This window comes from Cherax quadricarinatus, chromosome 74 (genome assembly GCF_038502225.1).
Source record: "Cherax quadricarinatus isolate ZL_2023a chromosome 74, ASM3850222v1, whole genome shotgun sequence".
In the NCBI taxonomy this organism is placed as follows: domain Eukaryota; kingdom Metazoa; phylum Arthropoda; class Malacostraca; order Decapoda; family Parastacidae; genus Cherax; species Cherax quadricarinatus.
In genome coordinates, this window is record NC_091365.1 from 3,636,167 (window position 1) to 3,654,232 (window position 18,066).

The following is an 18,066-nucleotide window of genomic DNA, read 5'->3' on the forward strand; positions in this document are numbered from 1 at the left end:
TATGACTCACCTCATCTTTCATAGACCCATCCGCTGACATGTCCACTCCCAAATATCTGAATACATTCACCTCCTCCATACTCTCTCCCTCCAATCTGATATCCAATCTTTCATCACCTAATCTTTTTGTTATCCTCAACCTTACTCTTTCCTGTATTCACTTTTAATTTTCTTCTTTTGCATACCCTACCAAATTCATCCACCAATCTCTGCAACTTCTCTTCAGAATCTCCCAAGAGCACAGTGTCATCAGCAAAGAGCAACTGTGACAACGCCCACTTTATGTGTGATTCTTTATCTTTTAACTCCACACCTCTTGCCAAGACCCTCGCATTTACTTCTCTTACAACCCCATCTATAAATATATTAAATAACCACGGTGACATCACACATCCTTGTCTAAGGCCTACTTTTACTGGGAAATAATTTCCCTCTTTCCTACATACTCTAACTTGAGCCTCACTATCCTCGTAAAAACTCTTCACTGCTTTCAGTAACCTACCTCCTACACCATACACCTGCAACATCTGCCACATTGCCCCCCTATCCACCCTGTCATATGCCTTTTCCAAATCCACATATGCCACAAAGACCTCTTTAGCCTTATCTAAATACTGTTCACTTTTATGTTTCACTGTAAACACCTGGTCCACACACCCCCTACCTTTCCTAAAGCCTCCTTGTTCATCTGCTATCCTATTCTCCATCTTACTCTTAATTCTTTCAATAATAACTCTACCATACACTTTACCAGGTATACTCAACAGACTTATCCCCCTATAATTTTTGCACTCTCTTTTATTCCCTTTGCCTTTATACAAAGGAACTATGCATGCTCTCTGCCAATCCCTAGGTACCTTACCCTCTTCCATACGTTTACTAAATAATTGCACTAACCACTCCAAAACTATATCCCCACCCGCTTTTAACATTTCTATCTTTACATACTCTTCCCTCCTTGCATCACTTCTACTTTGTAAAAACTTCTCATATACTAACTTTTTCTCCCTTACTACTCTCTTTACATCTTCATTCCACCAATCGCTCCTCTTCCCTCCTGCACCCACTTTCCTGTAACCACAAACTTCTGCTGAACACTAACACTACATTTTTAAACCTACCCCATACCTCTTCGACCCCATTGCCTATGTTCTCATTAGCCCATCTATCCTCCAATAGCTGTTTATATCTTACCCTAACTGCCTCCTCTTTTAGTTTATAAACCTTCACCTCTCTCTTCCCTGATGCTTCTATTCTCCTTGTATCCCATCTACCTTTTACAAGATGGGTCCTACACAGATGACAACAAGGAAATGAGTGAGCTACTCAAGTCCCAATATGACTCAGTTTTTAGCAAGCCGCTAACCAGACTGAGAGTCGAAGATCAAAATGAATTTTTTATGAGAGAGCCACAAAATTTGATTAACACAAGCCTATCCGATGTTATCCTGACGCCAAATGACTTCGAACAGGCGATAAATGACATGCCCATGCACTCTGCCCCAGGGCCAGACTCATGGAACTCTGTGTTCATCAAGAACTGCAAGAAGCCCCTATCACGAGCCTTTTCCATCCTATGGAGAGGGAGCATGGACACGGGGGTCGTCCCACAGTTACTAAAAACAACAGACATAGCCCCACTCCACAAAGGGGGCAGTAAAGCAACAGCAAAGAACTACAGACCAATAGCACTAACATCCCATATCATAAAAATCTTTGAAAGGGTCCTAAGAAGCAAGATCACCACGCATCTAGAAACCCATCAGTTACACAACCCAGGGCAACATGGGTTTAGAACAGGTCGCTCCTGTCTGTCTCAACTATTGGACCACTACGACAAGGTCCTAAATGCACTAGAAGACAAAAAGAATGCAGATGTAATATATACAGACTTTGCAAAAGCCTTCGACAAGTGTGACCATGGCGTAATAGCGCACAAAATGCGTGCTAAAGGAATAACAGGAAAAGTCGGTCGATGGATCTATAATTTCCTCACTAACAGAACACAGAGAGTAGTCGTCAACAGAGTAAAGTCCGAGGCAGCTACGGTGAAAAGCTCTGTTCCACAAGGCACAGTACTCGCTCCCATCTTGTTCCTCATCCTTATATCCGACATAGACAAGGATGTCAGCCACAGCACCGTGTCTTCCTTTGCAGATGACACCCGAATCTGCATGACAGTGTCTTCCATTGCAGACACTGCAAAGCTCCAGGCAGACATCAACCAAATCTTTCAGTGGGCTGCAGAAAACAATATGAAGTTCAACGATGAGAAATTTCAATTACTCAGATATGGTAAACATGAGGAAATTAAATCTTCATCAGAGTACAAAACAAATTCTGGCCACAAAATAGAGCGAAACACCAATGTCAAAGACCTGGGAGTGATCATGTCGGAGGATCTCACCTTCAAGGACCATAACATTGTATCAATCGCATCTGCTAGAAAAATGACAGGATGGATAATGAGAACCTTCAAAACTAGGGAGGCCAAGCCCATGATGACACTCTTCAGGTCACTTGTTCTATCTAGGCTGGAATATTGCTGCACACTAACAGCACCTTTCAAGGCAGGTGAAATTGCCGACCTAGAAAATGTACAGAGAACTTTCACGGCGCGCATAACGGAGATAAAACACCTCAATTATTGGGAGCGCTTGAGGTTCCTAAACCTGTATTCCCTGGAACGCAGGAGGGAGAGATACATGATTATATACACCTGGAAAATCCTAGAGGGACTAGTACCGAACTTGCACACGAAAATCACCCACTACGAAAGCAAAAGACTTGGCAGACGATGCACCATCCCCCCAATGAAAAGCAGGGGTGTCACTAGCACGTTAAGAGACCATACAATAAGTGTCAGGGGCCCGAGACTGTTCAACTGCCTCCCAGCACACATAAGGGGGATTACCAACAGACCCCTGGCAGTCTTCAAGCTGGCACTGGACAAGCACCTAAAGTCAGTTCCGGATCAGCCGGGCTGTGGCTCGTATGTTGGTTTGCGTGCAGCCAGCAGCAACAGCCTGGTTGATCAGGCTCTGATCCACCAGGAGGCCTGGTCTCAGACCGGGCCGCGGGGGCGTTGACCCCCGGAACTCTCTCCAGGTAAACTCCAGGTAATATATCTGTGGCCCCTCTATAAACATGTACATCCTGAAGTCTACTCAACAGTCTTTTATCTACCAATACATAATCCAACAAACTACTGTCATTTCGCCCTACATCACATCTTGTATACTTATCCTCTTTTTCTTAAAATATGTATTACCTATAACTAAACCCCTTTCTATACAAAGTTCAATCAAAGGGCTCCCATTATCATTAATACCTGGCACCCCAAACTTACCTACCACACCCTCTCTAAAAGTTTCTCCTACTTTAGCATTCAGGTCCCCTACCACAATTACTCTCTCACTCGGTTCAAAGGCTCCTATACATTCACTTAACATCTCCTAAAATCTCTCTCTCTCCTCTACATTCCTCTCTTCTCCAGGTGCATACATGCTTATTATGACCCACTTTTCGCATCCAACCTTTACTTTAATCCACATAATTCTTGAATTTACACATTCATATTCTCTTTTCTCCTTCCATAACTGATCTTTCAATATTACTGCTACCCCTTCCTTTGCTCTAACTCTCTCAGATACTCCAGATTTAATCCCATTTATTTCCCCCCACCGAAACTCCCCTACCCCCCTCAGCTTTGTTTCGCTTAGGGCCAGGACATCCAACTTCTTTTCATTCATAACATCAGCAATCATCTGTTTTTTGTCATCCGCATGACATCCATGCCCATTCAAGCATCCCAGTTTCATAAAGTTTTTCTTCTCTTTTTCAGTAAATGTCTACAGGAGAAGGGGTTACTAGCCCATTGCTCCCAGCATTTTAGTCGCCTCATACGACACGCATGGCTTATGGAGGAAAGATTCTTTTCCACTTCCCCATGGACAATAGAAGAAATAAAGAAGAACAAGAGCTATTTAGAAAAAGGAGAAAAACCTAGATGTATTTATATATATATGCATGTGCGTGTCTGTGAAGTGTGACCAAAGTGTAAGTAGGAGTAGCAAGATATCCCTGTTATCTAGCGTGTTTATGAGACAGAAAAAAGAAACCAGCAATCCTACCATCATGCAAAACAGTTACAGGTTTCTGTTTCACAGTCATCTGGCAGGACGGTAGTACTTCCCTGGGTGGTTGCTGTCTACCAACAGCACTACCCAACCTTTCTCATAACTAATCTGGGCAAACTGCCACAAGACATTACTAAAGTAACCTTCAGACTACATAACGAGACAGCAGTTAACTTTATAGCAGCTATGAATAACATCGATTGGCAAAATGAGCTTGAAACATACAGATATGAATGTATAAATAATTTTCTAAAGAATGCCTAAATCCTCTATAACAAACAGTGCCCCCAAAACACTAAACAGATCACAGCAAAGAGACTGAATAATCCCTGGCTAACACCAAACATCCTCAAATTCATTAACACAAAGCACAAATATGAAAAACAGTGTAGAATGGGTCAAATAACTAGAGAACAGTCTAAACGTTACTCATCAGCACATACCAGTCTGATAAGATCTAAATATTTTTTTTTATGAAAACAGATTACATAACATCAAAGGTGATATGAAAAAACCTGGAAAACTATCTGAAATTCTTGGAACAAAAAAGTTATCCAAAAACAAAACAAACTAACAAAATCAGATGAAACCCTACTCACACTTACTGACACAGCAAACAGACTCGACGTTTTCTTCTCCACCATAGGAAAAAATCTAGCGAACAAAATACCAAGCGCAAACACCCGTCCATCAGACTACCTCATAGGTACTTACCCAAATACGCTATTCCTTGCTCCAAACAACCCCATAGAGGTTATGCTCATTATAAACACCCTTAAAAACAAGGCAGGAGACAAACAACTTGCCTGCTTTTATGTACAAAAAAGCTTCTCAAGTATTGTCACCAATTATTGCAATGCTCTTTAACAAATCCATTGAATCATCTACCTTCCCAACAATCCTCAAAAGAGCAAGGGTGCTCCGATCCACAAAGGAGGTGACCAAGCTGACATGAATAACTATAGACCAATATCTAACTTACCACCGCTCTCTAAAAATCTTTGAAAAATTAATTCATAGACGGATCTATTCCTACCTCATCTCGCACAACATATTAAACCCTTGTCAGTTTGGATTCAGGAATTATAAAAGCACAAATGATGCTATCACACACATGCTAGAACTAATATATACCGCACTCGAAAAAAGGAAGTCCCGCTGGGCATTTTCATTGATTTATATGTAAAGCTTTTGATAGTCGACCATGAACAGCTGTACTCAAAATTAATGCACTATGGTATCAGAGGCCACTCCCTCAGCTATCTAAAATCATACCTTAGTAACAGAACTCAATATGTGTATGCAAGTGATGCAAACTCTTCCACCCAACCAATCACAGTAGGAGTCCCACAAGGAAGTGTCCTTGGACCACTCCTCTTTCTCATCTACATCAATGATCTACCGAATGCATCACAGCTACTCAAATCCACATTATTTGCAGATGACACTACATACGTCTTTTCCCACCTAAACACAGTCATATTAGCAAACACAGTCAATGCCGAATTGCAGAAAATATCTGCCTGGATGATCACTAATAAACTTACCCTGAATACTGATAAAACCTATTTCATTCAGTTTGGAAACAAAGCTGCAAATGATCCAATTAACATAACGCTAAACGGATCATCAGTCACAAGACTCAGAGGGAAAATTCCTAGGTATCCACCTTGACAGTAGCCTTAAGTTCCAGACACACGCACAACAAATCACCAAGGAAATCTCTAAGACTGTAGGCATACTTTCAAAGATAAGGTACTAGGTTCCACAATCAACTCTCCTGGCACTGCACAATTCACTCATATACCCTTATCTTACATATGGAATTTGTGCATGGGGATCAACAACATCCAGTCACCTAAAACCCCTAATAACCCAGCAAAAGGAAGCAGTATGATAAATTCCCACTCCCGCCAGCATACTCCACCAATTTTCAAAAGTCTGAATCTGCTCACCATAAAGAACATCCTTACTTATTCATGTGCCTACTACATACACAGAACAATACACACAAATATAAACCCTCCACTCAAATTTCTCACCAACCTAAACAGGACACATGACCACAACATAAGACACAGATCTCTTTTTGATATACCTCGTGTCCATATCACGCTGTAAAAACTATGACAAAGGGCCCCAAAATATGGAATTAATTACTAGAAGATATTAAAGTAACCCAGTCTGAAAATCAATTTAAGACTTCTCAAAAGCCACTTAATCACCCTAGACTAAACACTAAATACTCAGTACACACATACTTATGTACTCCCACATCATAACTTCAACAATCACTTTGAACCTTTTATCCATTGTTCACAGGAATATAATTGAATCATTGTTTTCACAAAAAGCATTTTTGAATATATGAATATATCTTTTATCTTATACAAATTTGATTCACTTATAATTAGTAATCTACTGTACAACTATGAAATAATTACTATCCTACTGTACAACTATGATATAATCCTTAGTGTTAAGTAGTCTGTAAGCCAATAATGTTAAGTTGGCCCATAATGCCTAGGCATAATAGAGGCTCTCTCTGCATTGCAACCCACTATTGTAAATACAAAATCTCAATGTACTGTTTGCAAAGACATAAAATAAATAAATATCACTATCTTCTCCAGGTCCATGAACAATTATTATAACCCACTTTTTTGCAGCCAATCCTTATTTTAATCCACATAATCCTTGAATTTATACATTTATATTCCCTCTTCTCCTTCCTTAACTGATACTTCAACATTATTGCTACCCCTTCTTTAGCTCCCCCTCAGATACTTCTGACCCAATCAAATTTATTTCTCCCCATTGAAAATCCCCTACCCCCGTTTAGTTTTGTTTTGCTCAGAGCTAGGGTATTCAACTTTTCATTCATAATATTGGCAATCATCCACACATACATTTTAACATCCCAGCTTTATGAAGTTTTTCATCTTTTTAATAATTTATACAGGAGAAGAGGTTACTGTCCCATTCCCCCCAGCCTTTTAGTCGCCTCTTACAACACACATGGCTTACGAAGATTCTCTTCCACTTCCCCATGGAGATGAAAGGAAAGCTACCCAAAGTTTTAGCTTCTATAACTCTACTCAGGAGACTGTTCCAATTTAAGTCCATTATTTCTAGTTCTTACTTGATTTGATATCCTCATTACTTTACTCATATTGCTTTTGTTTATGCCTGTCTTCCATTATGAACTGTACTTCTTAAAACAATTGAACTCAATAAAAGCCATATAGCATGTACTAATAGTATTTTCAATTCTCTTGCTCTTCATATTATGGGGCTTTCTGCATGCACACCTCAATGTCATTCACCTAAGTACAAACATTGTATCATGCTGAAATAATCTTAATATCTACCCTCATTCTATGTCTCTCAAGAGAGTGAAGGTTGAAAGTTCTCAATCTATACTCATGCGAGAGGTCATCTTATGACAGGTAATATAAGGTAATTAAAATGAGGTATGTATTAAATTTACCAAGACATGCAGTAATTTTAAAATGTCACATTTCATGACTGAAGTTTGTGTTACCCCGAGTCCCGGCAGACGCCTGTGTTACCCCGAGTCCCGGCAGACGCCTGTGTTACCCCGAGTCCCGGCAGACGCCTGTGTTACCCCGAGTCCCGGCAGACGCCTGTGTTACCCCGAGTCCCGGCAGACGCCTGTGTTACCCCGAGTCCCGGCAGACGCCTGTGTTACCCCGAGTCCCGGCAGACGCCTGTGTTACCCCGAGTCCCGGCAGACGCCTGTGTTACCCCGAGTCCCGGCAGACGCCTGTGTTACCCCGAGTCCCGGCAGACGCCTGTGTTACCCCGAGTCCCGGCAGACGCCTGTGTTACCCCGAGTCCCGGCAGACGCCCGTGTTACCCCGAGTCCCGGCAGACGCCCGTGTTACCCCGAGTCCCGGCAGACGCCCGTGTTACCCCGAGTCCCGGCAGACGCCCGTGTTACCCCGAGTCCCGGCAGACGCCCGTGTTACCCCGAGTCCCGGCAGACGCCCGTGTTACCCCGAGTCCCGGCAGACGCCCGTGTTACCCCGAGTCCCGGCAGACGCCCGTGTTACCCCGAGTCCCGGCAGACGCCCGTGTTACCCCGAGTCCCGGCAGACGCCCGTGTTACCCCGAGTCCCGGCAGACGCCCGTGTTACCCCGAGTCCCGGCAGACGCCCGTGTTACCCCGAGTCCCGGCAGACGCCCGTGTTACCCCGAGTCCCGGCAGACGCCCGTGTTACCCCGAGTCCCGGCAGACGCCCGTGTTACCCCGAGTCCCGGCAGACGCCCGTGTTACCCCGAGTCCCGGCAGACGCCCGTGTTACCCCGAGTCCCGGCAGACGCCCGTGTTACCCCGAGTCCCGGCAGACGCCCGTGTTACCCCGAGTCCCGGCAGACGCCCGTGTTACCCCGAGTCCCGGCAGACGCCCGTGTTACCCCGAGTCCCGGCAGACGCCCGTGTTACCCCGAGTCCCGGCAGACGCCCGTGTTACCCCGAGTCCCGGCAGACGCCCGTGTTACCCCGAGTCCCGGCAGACGCCCGTGTTACCCCGAGTCCCGGCAGACGCCCGTGTTACCCCGAGTCCCGGCAGACGCACGTGTTAACCCGAGTACGCCCGTGTTACCCCGAGTCCCGGCAGACGCCCGTGTTACCCCGAGTCCCGGCAGACGCCCGTGTTACCCCGAGTCCCGGCAGACGCCCGTGTTACCCCGAGTCCCGGCAGACGCCCGTGTTACCCCGAGTCCCGGCAGACGCCCGTGTTACCCCGAGTCCCGGCAGACGCCCGTGTTACCCCGAGTCCCGGCAGACGCCCGTGTTACCCCGAGTCCCGGCAGACGCCCGTGTTACCCCGAGTCCCGGCAGACGCCCGTGTTACCCCGAGTCCCGGCAGACGCCCGTGTTACCCCGAGTCCCGGCAGACGCCCGTGTTACCCCGAGTCCCGGCAGACGCCCGTGTTACCCCGAGTCCCGGCAGACGCCCGTGTTACCCCGAGTCCCGGCAGACGCCCGTGTTACCCCGAGTCCCGGCAGACGCCCGTGTTACCCCGAGTCCCGGCAGACGCCCGTGTTACCCCGAGTCCCGGCAGACGCCCGTGTTACCCCGAGTCCCGGCAGACGCCCGTGTTACCCCGAGTCCCGGCAGCCCGTGTTACCCCGAGTCCCGGCAGACGCCTGTGTTACCCCGAGTCCCGGCAGACGCCCTGTGTTACCCCGAGTCCCGGCAGACGCCTGTGTTACCCCGAGTCCCGGCAGACGCCTGTGTTACCCCGAGTCCCGGCAGACGCCTGTGTTACCCCGAGTCCCGGCAGACGCCTGTGTTACCCCGAGTCCCGGCAGACGCCTGTGTTAGTCCCCGAGTCCCGGCAGACGCCTGTGTTACCCCGAGTCCCGGCAGACGCCTGTGTTACCCCGAGTCCCGGCAGACGCCTGTGTTACCCCGAGTCCCGGCAGACGCCTGTGTTACCCCGAGTCCCGGCAGACGCCTGTGTTACCCCGAGTCCCGGCAGACGCCTGTGTTACCCCGAGTCCCGGCAGACGCCTGTGTTACCCCGAGTCCCGGCAGACGCCTGTGTTACCCCGAGTCCCGGCAGACGCCTGTGTTACCCCGAGTCCCGGCAGACGCCTGTGTTACCCCGAGTCCCGGCAGACGCCTGTGTTACCCCGAGTCCCGGCAGACGCCTGTGTTACCCCGAGTCCCGGCAGACGCCTGTGTTACCCCGAGTCCCGGCAGCCGCCTGTGTTACCCCGAGTCCCGGCAGACGCCTGTGTTACCCCGAGTCCCGGCAGACGCCTGTGTTACCCCGAGTCCCGGCAGACGCCTGTCTTACCCCGAGTCCCGGCAGACGCCTGTCTTACCCCGAGTCCCGGCTGACGCCTGTCTTACCCCCAGTCCCGGCTGACGCCTGTCTTACCCCGAGTCCCGGCTGACGCCTGTCTTACCCCGAGTCCCCGCTGACGCCTGTCTTACCCCGAGTCCCCGCTGACGCCTGTCTTACCCCGAGTCCCCGCTGACGCCTGTCTTACCCCGAGCCCCGGCTGATGCCTGTCTTACCCCGAGCATCGGCTGACGCCTGTCTTACCCCGAGCCCTGGCTGACGCCTGTCTTACCCCGAGTCCCGACTGAAGTTGTTACCCGACCCTTAAATGTCCTCCTTCCCTCCCTCTCTCCTCCTCCAACTATTCTTCTCCCTCTGCCCTCCTCTTTCAACTCCCCCCCCACCCATCCTCCTCTCCTTGTCCTCTCCCTCTCCATCAATTTGGTGTTGAGTATGACAATTCCACCTCCTTTGTTAGCGGTGGTGACGATAATATTTAAGTCATTTCAGAGGATCTTTTGAATGACCAGTCTACGTACAAACCCATCAGGCAAATACACCTACCATCCGACTTACGTCCTGCTCAACTTACGACTGCTCGACTTACGACTTTTTTCTGCCAAATTTCTGGGAAATAAACAACTATTTGTGTTGTACACAGTGTTTATCCTAAACCTTACAGTATAAAATACAGTACTAACAGCATAAAAAGTAAAGTAAAACATGAAATACCAAAATAAAATAATAAAATAAAGTCATTACAAAAATGTGATGTTGATATTCAGTAGTAAAGTTCGACTTACGTCCATTTCGACTTATGACCGGTTTCTCGGAACCAAACTCGTTCGTAAGTCGGATGGTAGGTGTAACTTTTTACTAGCATGTCTGTAACATTACTAATCCTACAATGGGTTTAGCACTTTTCCTGAAAATAATAATTACAGTATTGATATTATATTTACCTGTGCCATTCTTTGTCTTTTATTTTCCTTTGCCAGCATTCTACTAGCAAGGAGAACTAAAACAATCAGGATAAATCCTCCTGCTATAGGAACAGCTATGGTAGCTGCTCTGAACCAGAGTGTCTCCATTACCTCTGAATCCCGGTGCTTCATGTCTGTAAGGTGGAAACATGTCAATATTGTACATAAATCAATGACTATGCTAAAAAAAAAAAAAAAAATCCCAAAGTTTGCTGTATGACCACCCTTGTCAGTTTAGCGCTTCTTTTTGATTATACAGCCTCTCCTTACTTAGCGACATACTCGTTTACCGATGCCTCAGACTTACAACAGGCGCTCTGACCAGTATTCATACCTAAATAATGTATAGACCTGATTTCCTCTATTCTTTTCATTTCAATATACAGTACACTACTGTATAAACATTTAGAAATATACCATAAATGTTATAAATGGTGCAGAGATGACATTAAAACAATATCAAAGATGGCCGACACAAACTCACTACCATTACAGTATGCTCCTCACTTAGCGACGAATTCGTTTAACAATGTGGTCTCGGGAATGGAACTCCATCATTAAGTGAGGAGAGGCTGTAATAATTTTCCAAAGTTCAAAGGTAAGTCACCAGCTGTCCAATGTTCACCCATCAGTAAAATGGGTACCTGGGTTTTGGTCGACTGGTGTGGGTCGCATCCTGAGACGAAACTGACCAGTTTGCCCAAAATGCTCTGCATAACAAGAGGCTTTCTATGTCTGCTAGGCCTGTATACCTTGTACATGTACTTGCAGAAATAAAGATTATACCTGGAGTATACCTGGAAAGTGTTCCAGGGGTCAATGCCCCCATGGCCCAGTCTGTGACCAGGCCTCATGGTGGATCAGGGCCAAATCAACCAGGCTGTTACTGTTGGCCACATGCAACCCAACGTACGAACCACAGCCCAGCTGGGTCTATTGGTAATCCCTCTTATGTATGTATCCAGGTATGCTGGGAGGCAGCTGAACAGTCTTGGGCCCCTGACACTTATTGTGTTGTCTCTTATGCTAGTGGCACCTCTGCTTTTCATTGGGGGGTTGTTGCATTGTCTGCTAAGTCTTTTGCTTTCATAGGGAGTCATTTTTGTGTGCAAGTTTGGTACTAATCCCTCTAGGATTTTCAAAGTGTATATAATCATGCATCTCTCCCGCCTGCATTCTAGGGAGTACAGGTCGAGGAACTTCAAGCGTTCCCAGTTATGAGTGCCGTGAAGGTTCTCTGTACAGTTTCTAGGTCAGCAATTTCACCTGCCTTGAAGGGTGCTGTTAGTGTGCATCAATATTCCAGCCCAGACAGAACAAGCGACCTAAGAGTGTCATCATGGGCTTGGCATCCCTGGTTTTGAAGGTTCTCATTATCCTTCCTGTCATTTTTCTAGCAGATGCAAATGATGGGAATAAATGGTATAAAATACCGACACAATGGAAATATAAACACAAATGCAGTACTATAATGTGATCCTTTATTGACAACGTTTCACCCACACAGTGGGCTTTTTCAAGTCACACACGGATCTACCTGGGGTTGGAAGGTACGAGAGTATTTATAGTCATGTTCAGAATGTTGAGGTCAGGTGGAGAATGCTGCATCTGATGATCTACCGGGTGGGGTTATAGAGTCTTGGGTAGCTTGGCAGGGGTATTGGACAAGTTGTAGACCTTCTGCAATGTTCTATGTTCTTATGTGGGATAGCGATGAAGAAGTTTCTTGGCGAGTGGTTCAGCTATGTTATAGAAGCCATTGTTCTGGTTGAAATTGTTGGTTATAGAGATAAGCGATGATTCCAGGATTCTTCTGTATTGAGTGTTGTCTTCTGTGGCTATAAGTCTTGAGTTTCTGTAGTTAATTAAATGGTTCTGTGAATTGCGATGTTGTACACAGGCATTCCTTGTATCGTCAGTCCTGCTTGCATATTGGTGTTCTGAAATGCGTGTTTGGAGGTCTCTATGTTTCGCGAGAATTCCTGAGAACTGGTGGGGAGCACTGCCTATTCCCGAAGCCCATATCCTCGGGAATAGGCAGTGCTCCCCACCAGCTCTCAGGAATTCTCGCCAAACACCTCTCTAAACTCTTGGGCACTATCAGTCCAGCACATCTCAAACACTCGGGTGATCTTCTCAATCGCATTCGCAACATCAACATCAGGAACAAGAAACTTTCCAGCCTTGACGTGACTTCCCTATTCACCAAAGTACCTACCACACAAGCCATCGATCTCTTGCGCAGGAAAATTGATGATTCACTTGATCTTCCCATTCCAGCCAGCGATTTCATCGACCTTGTTGAACTACGTGTTGGCTTTACGTGTTTCTCCTTCGAAAATCACCTCTTTCAGCAGACTTTTGGACTACCCATGGGTTCGCCACTCAGTGCAGTCCTGGCGAACTTATACATGGAACATCTAGAAGCCGAACGTTTCTCCACCATTATTCCTTCGTCTGTCACCTGGCTCCTTTATGTTGACGACATTCTCCTCATAACTCCTAAACGCTTCAACGTTCAAGCTCTCCAAGACGAGCTCAACCAGGTCGAGCCTTCAATCCAGTTCACACTTGAAGAAGAAGTCGACAACACTCTTCCTTTCCTTGATGTTCTGCTCTGCAAAGCTGACCACGAACTTCGTTTTAAAGTCTATCGAAAACCCACCAACCAAAACGATCTTCTCCACTTCTCTCACCACGACACCAAAACCAAATGTGGTGTGATTATAGGCTTCTTCCTACGTGCACTCAGAATCTGCAGCAATGAGTTCCTTGAGGAAGAATGCACTATAATTGAACAAGTATTTTCTAAACTCCACTATCCTTGTCACTTCATCAGAGACTGCAGAGGGCGGGCATTAAACATCTTCAACACACCCAGAGAAGACACTGCCGAGAAGAGATACATAGTCCTCCCCACCAACTCCATTGCCAAACATGTTTCCAACATCTTTGCCAAAACATCATTCCAAGTATCTACCTCCACAACCACGACCATCAAGGACATCACCAATAGTAGACAGGACAAGCCTCCATCCTCTGCAGGGGTATACATAATCCCTTGTAATGACTGCAACAAATTATATGTGGGCGAAACATCAAGAGACCTCCAAACACGCATTTCAGAACACCAATATGCAAGCAGGACTGACGATACAAGGAATGCCTGTGTACAACATCGCAATTCACAGAACCATTTAATTAACTACAGAAACTCAAGACTTATAGCCACAGAAGACAACACTCAATACAGAAGAATCCTGGAATCATCGCTTATCTCTATAACCAACAATTTCAACCAGAACAATGGCTTCTATAACATAGCTGAACCACTCGCCAAGAAACTTCTTCATCGCTATCCCACATAAGAACATAGAACACTGCAGAAGGTCTACAACTTGTCCAATACCCCTGCCAAGCTACCCAAGACTCTATAACCCCACCCGGTAGATCATCAGATGCAGCATTCTCCACCTGACCTCAACATTCTGAACATGACTATAAATACTCTCGTACCTTCCAACCCCAGGTAGATCCGTGTGTGACTTGAAAAAGCCCACTGTGTGGGTGAAACGTTGTCAATAAAGGATCACATTATACTGCATTTGTGTTTATATTTCCAGATGCAAATGATACAAAGTTATGGTCTTTGAAGGCGAGATCTTCTGACATGATCACTCCCAGGTCTTTGACATTAGTTTTTTGCTCTATTGTGCAGTTGGAATTTGTTTTATACTCCAAACTTTATACTGTGTAAGCTATGACTGCATATATAATGGACATGTATAATAAGTTTGATTATTATTATTATAATAAAAAAGAAGCGCTAAGCCACAAGGGCTATACAGCGCTGCAGGGCAGGAAGGAAGCGAGGGCATCAGGTGGCAAAAGGGATGTGGATGAGTAATAGGTTACGGATAACAGCGGGGCAGTGGATGGTGAAAGGTTTGTAGATGAATGGTTCAGAGAACCGACATGTTGATAAATTAGACACATGTGCAACTCTTGGGTATCTTTATTGAGGAAACGTTTCGCCACACAGTGGCTTCATGATGAAGCCACTGTGTGGCGAAACGTTTCCTCAATAAAGATACCCAAGAGTTGCACATGTGTCTAATTTATCAGGATGGTGAAAGGGTAAAGGGCAGCAAGAGACTGAGCTAGAAAGGGCTGAGGGGAGTGCGTAAGGTATCTTCAGAGTTTGTGGAGTAAATCAGTCGTTGTCAAGAAGTCAATGAGAGAGTCAGGATTAAAGGAGGGTCCATCAGCAAGAAGGGAAGGTAAAGAGAGAGTAGTAGAACGAAGACGGCGTTGGAGGTAAATTCTGCATGCTCGTTGATAGAGAGGCCAGTCTAACAGAATGTGGCTAATCGATACTGGAACTTGACACTGCTCACAGAGAGAACAGGGTGCCTCTCCATGAGATACCCGTGAGTAAGACGAGTGTGGCCAATGTGAAGGCGGGAGTGGTCTCTCAACCACGGCACTGATGACAAGAAGACGGCCAGTAACCTATGCTCGGTTTAATAGAATGAAGTTTGTTACCAAGCAGAGTTGACCAATGTTGTTGCCAACGGGTGTGAAGGTGGGTAGCTATTGCAGCAAAATAGTCCAGAAATGGAACACCTCTATAGGAAATTGGTAGGTCATGTACTGCTGACCACGCAGCAGTGTGTGCCTGTTCATTGCCCTGTACGTCGACATGACCAGGGACCCAACAAAAAATAATATCTTTATGCTTGGTAGAGATACGGCGTAGCCAAAGTTGGATACGGAGAACTAGGGGGTGAGATGTATCAAATTTTCGTATAGCCTGTAGAGCACTAAGGGAGTCTGAGACTACCACAAATGATGACAGGCATAGATGCAATACGAATAAGTGCTGCAAAAATGGCATACAATTCAGCAGTAAAAATGCTAGCCGAAGATAGTAAATGCCCTCACACGACGCTGTCCGGAAACACTGCTGCGAATCCGACGCCGTCTGAAGTCAGAGTCATCTGTGTACACAGCGATGGCATGAGAATGGGAGTGGAAGTGATCAAGAAAAAGAGTGTGGGAAGCCACCGTAGGCAGTTGAGCTTTCGAGCAAGGGATTGAGAAAGAACAGACCCGAACAGCTGGAACTTCCCAGGGGGGTAGGGAAAAGTGAGACGCTACAGGAACATATAAAGGTGGTAACTGAAGGGAAGACGAGCGAATGTAGGCGAAGAGAAAAGGGACAGAGCAAACGGGCGGCGAACGAATAAAGAATGTCTACTAATATCGGTGACCATTCTATAAATGGAAGGATTGTGGAGATCGTGAGAGCGTACATAGTAGCGAAGGCAATGGGCATCACGGCGATCAGACAAGGATGGAACATTCGCTTCTGCATAGAGGCTCTCAACAGGGGAAGAGCGAAAAGCACCAAGGCACAAACATAATCCTTGGTGATGGATGGGGTTAAGGCTAGAGAGAGTAGCAGGGGAGGCCGCTGAATAAATCTGGTCACCATAATCGAGTTTCGATAAAACGAGGGCTGAATGTAGGCGAAGCAGAATTCGACGATCAGCTCCCCAGGAAAGATGAGCAATGGTTTTAAGAAGGTTTAGCCGGCTATGACAAGTTGCCTTCAGAGAGAGAATGCGAGGTTTCCAGGATAACCTACGGTCAAAGAAAAGGCCTAGAAACCTGACTATCATGTTCGGGGATACGGGAGCCAGAGATACAAAGGATGTAAGGAGACGACAGAGCTTCTAGTGAAAGTAATTTGGCGAGTTTTGGTACTGGAAAATTTAAACCCATGCGTGGTGGCCCAAGTGGAAACACGGTCGACCGCATGCTGGAGAGAAACTGCAATGAGATGACAGTCAGTGCCTGCACAAGCAATAGCGAAGTCATCAACATAGAGTGATGACCAAATATTGGGTGGAAGAACAGAGGCCAAATCATTTATAGCAAGGAGAAAAAGTGTTGTGCTTAGAACACATCCCTGAGGGACACCTTCAGCTTGGACGAAGTCCGGGAAAAGAACATTATTGACTCGAACACGGAAATGTCTGTCAGTTAAAAAGTTCTTAAGGAAGGATGGTAGATTGCCTCGGAGGCCTAAGGAGTGGGCCTGGGTCAATATATTATACCTCCAAGTTGTGTCATATGCCTTCTCAAGGTCAAAAAATATGGCAATAACCGAGTGATTATTCGCAAAGGCATTACGAACATACGTATCCAAGCATAGTAAGGGGTCTATGGTAGAACGGCCCTTACAAAAGCCATATTGACTAGCGGAGAGACTGTTGTGTGTCTCTAAATACCACATTAAAAACGTCGATTTACGAGACGTTCCATCACTTTGCAAACTGCACTAGTAAGAGCGATGGGACGATAGTGGGAGGCATCAGGTCCTGTAGTACCCGGTTTGCGGAAAGGGAGAACAATGGCAGATTTCCACAGCTGGGGAAGAAAGTGTAAAGGGCACATTATACTGTTCTTCTCTGAGAGAAGAAAAGTCCAAGGGTACTAATTCTCTGGCAGACTTTGAGGAAAGAAACGAGGGGCATAGATGGAGCCCCTGGAAATACGGACCAGATGTGTGCCAAGTTCAATGGCAACATCGAGAGGGTTTGCTACATCAACACCAGCGACCCGTAGAACAGGAGCCGGGTCAGGAGAGTATTTACCCCTCAATTTCCTCACTTTTTTCCAGACTGCACTCATAGAAGCAGAGGTGATGGTGGAAACAGTCTCGCCAGCAAGTGCGTTTAGCTTCACGGATGACACAGCGAGCGATCACACGCTTCTGCTTAAAATCAAGAAGTCTCTCAGCGGTTCTATTGTACCGGTACCTGCCCCATGCAGCGCGTTTCAAACGTACTGCACGAGCATGAGCACAAGCAGGAGACCACCAAGGCACGCACTTCTGAGAATGCCTGCCCGAGATTTGGGGTATAGAATGAGAAGCTGCGGTATAAACTGACGTCGAGAAGAGGTGTAGGAGCTCATCAATGGAGGATGAAGAAGGAACCTCACTAAAAGCAGTGAGTTGCGAGTAAAGGTCTCAATTTGCCTGATCAAATTGCCAGCGAGGGCTACGGAAAGGTGGTGAATAGGAAGGAGAAGTAAGAATGATTGGAAAATGATCG

General features: G+C 46.1%; 1 protein-coding gene across 2 annotated transcripts in view; it reads right to left on the reverse strand.

The window, feature by feature from the left end:
• The window catches only part of LOC128702446 (BMP and activin membrane-bound inhibitor homolog), a 125,808-nt gene that overhangs the window by 24,437 nt on the left and 83,305 nt on the right, over positions 1 to 18,066 (reverse strand). For both annotated transcript variants that reach the window (XM_070100685.1, XM_070100686.1), the window contains one exon: positions 10,922 to 11,076. In XM_070100685.1, coding sequence (XP_069956786.1) covers positions 10,922 to 11,076 — 155 coding nt within the window. The remainder of the gene's footprint in view (positions 1 to 10,921; positions 11,077 to 18,066) is intronic.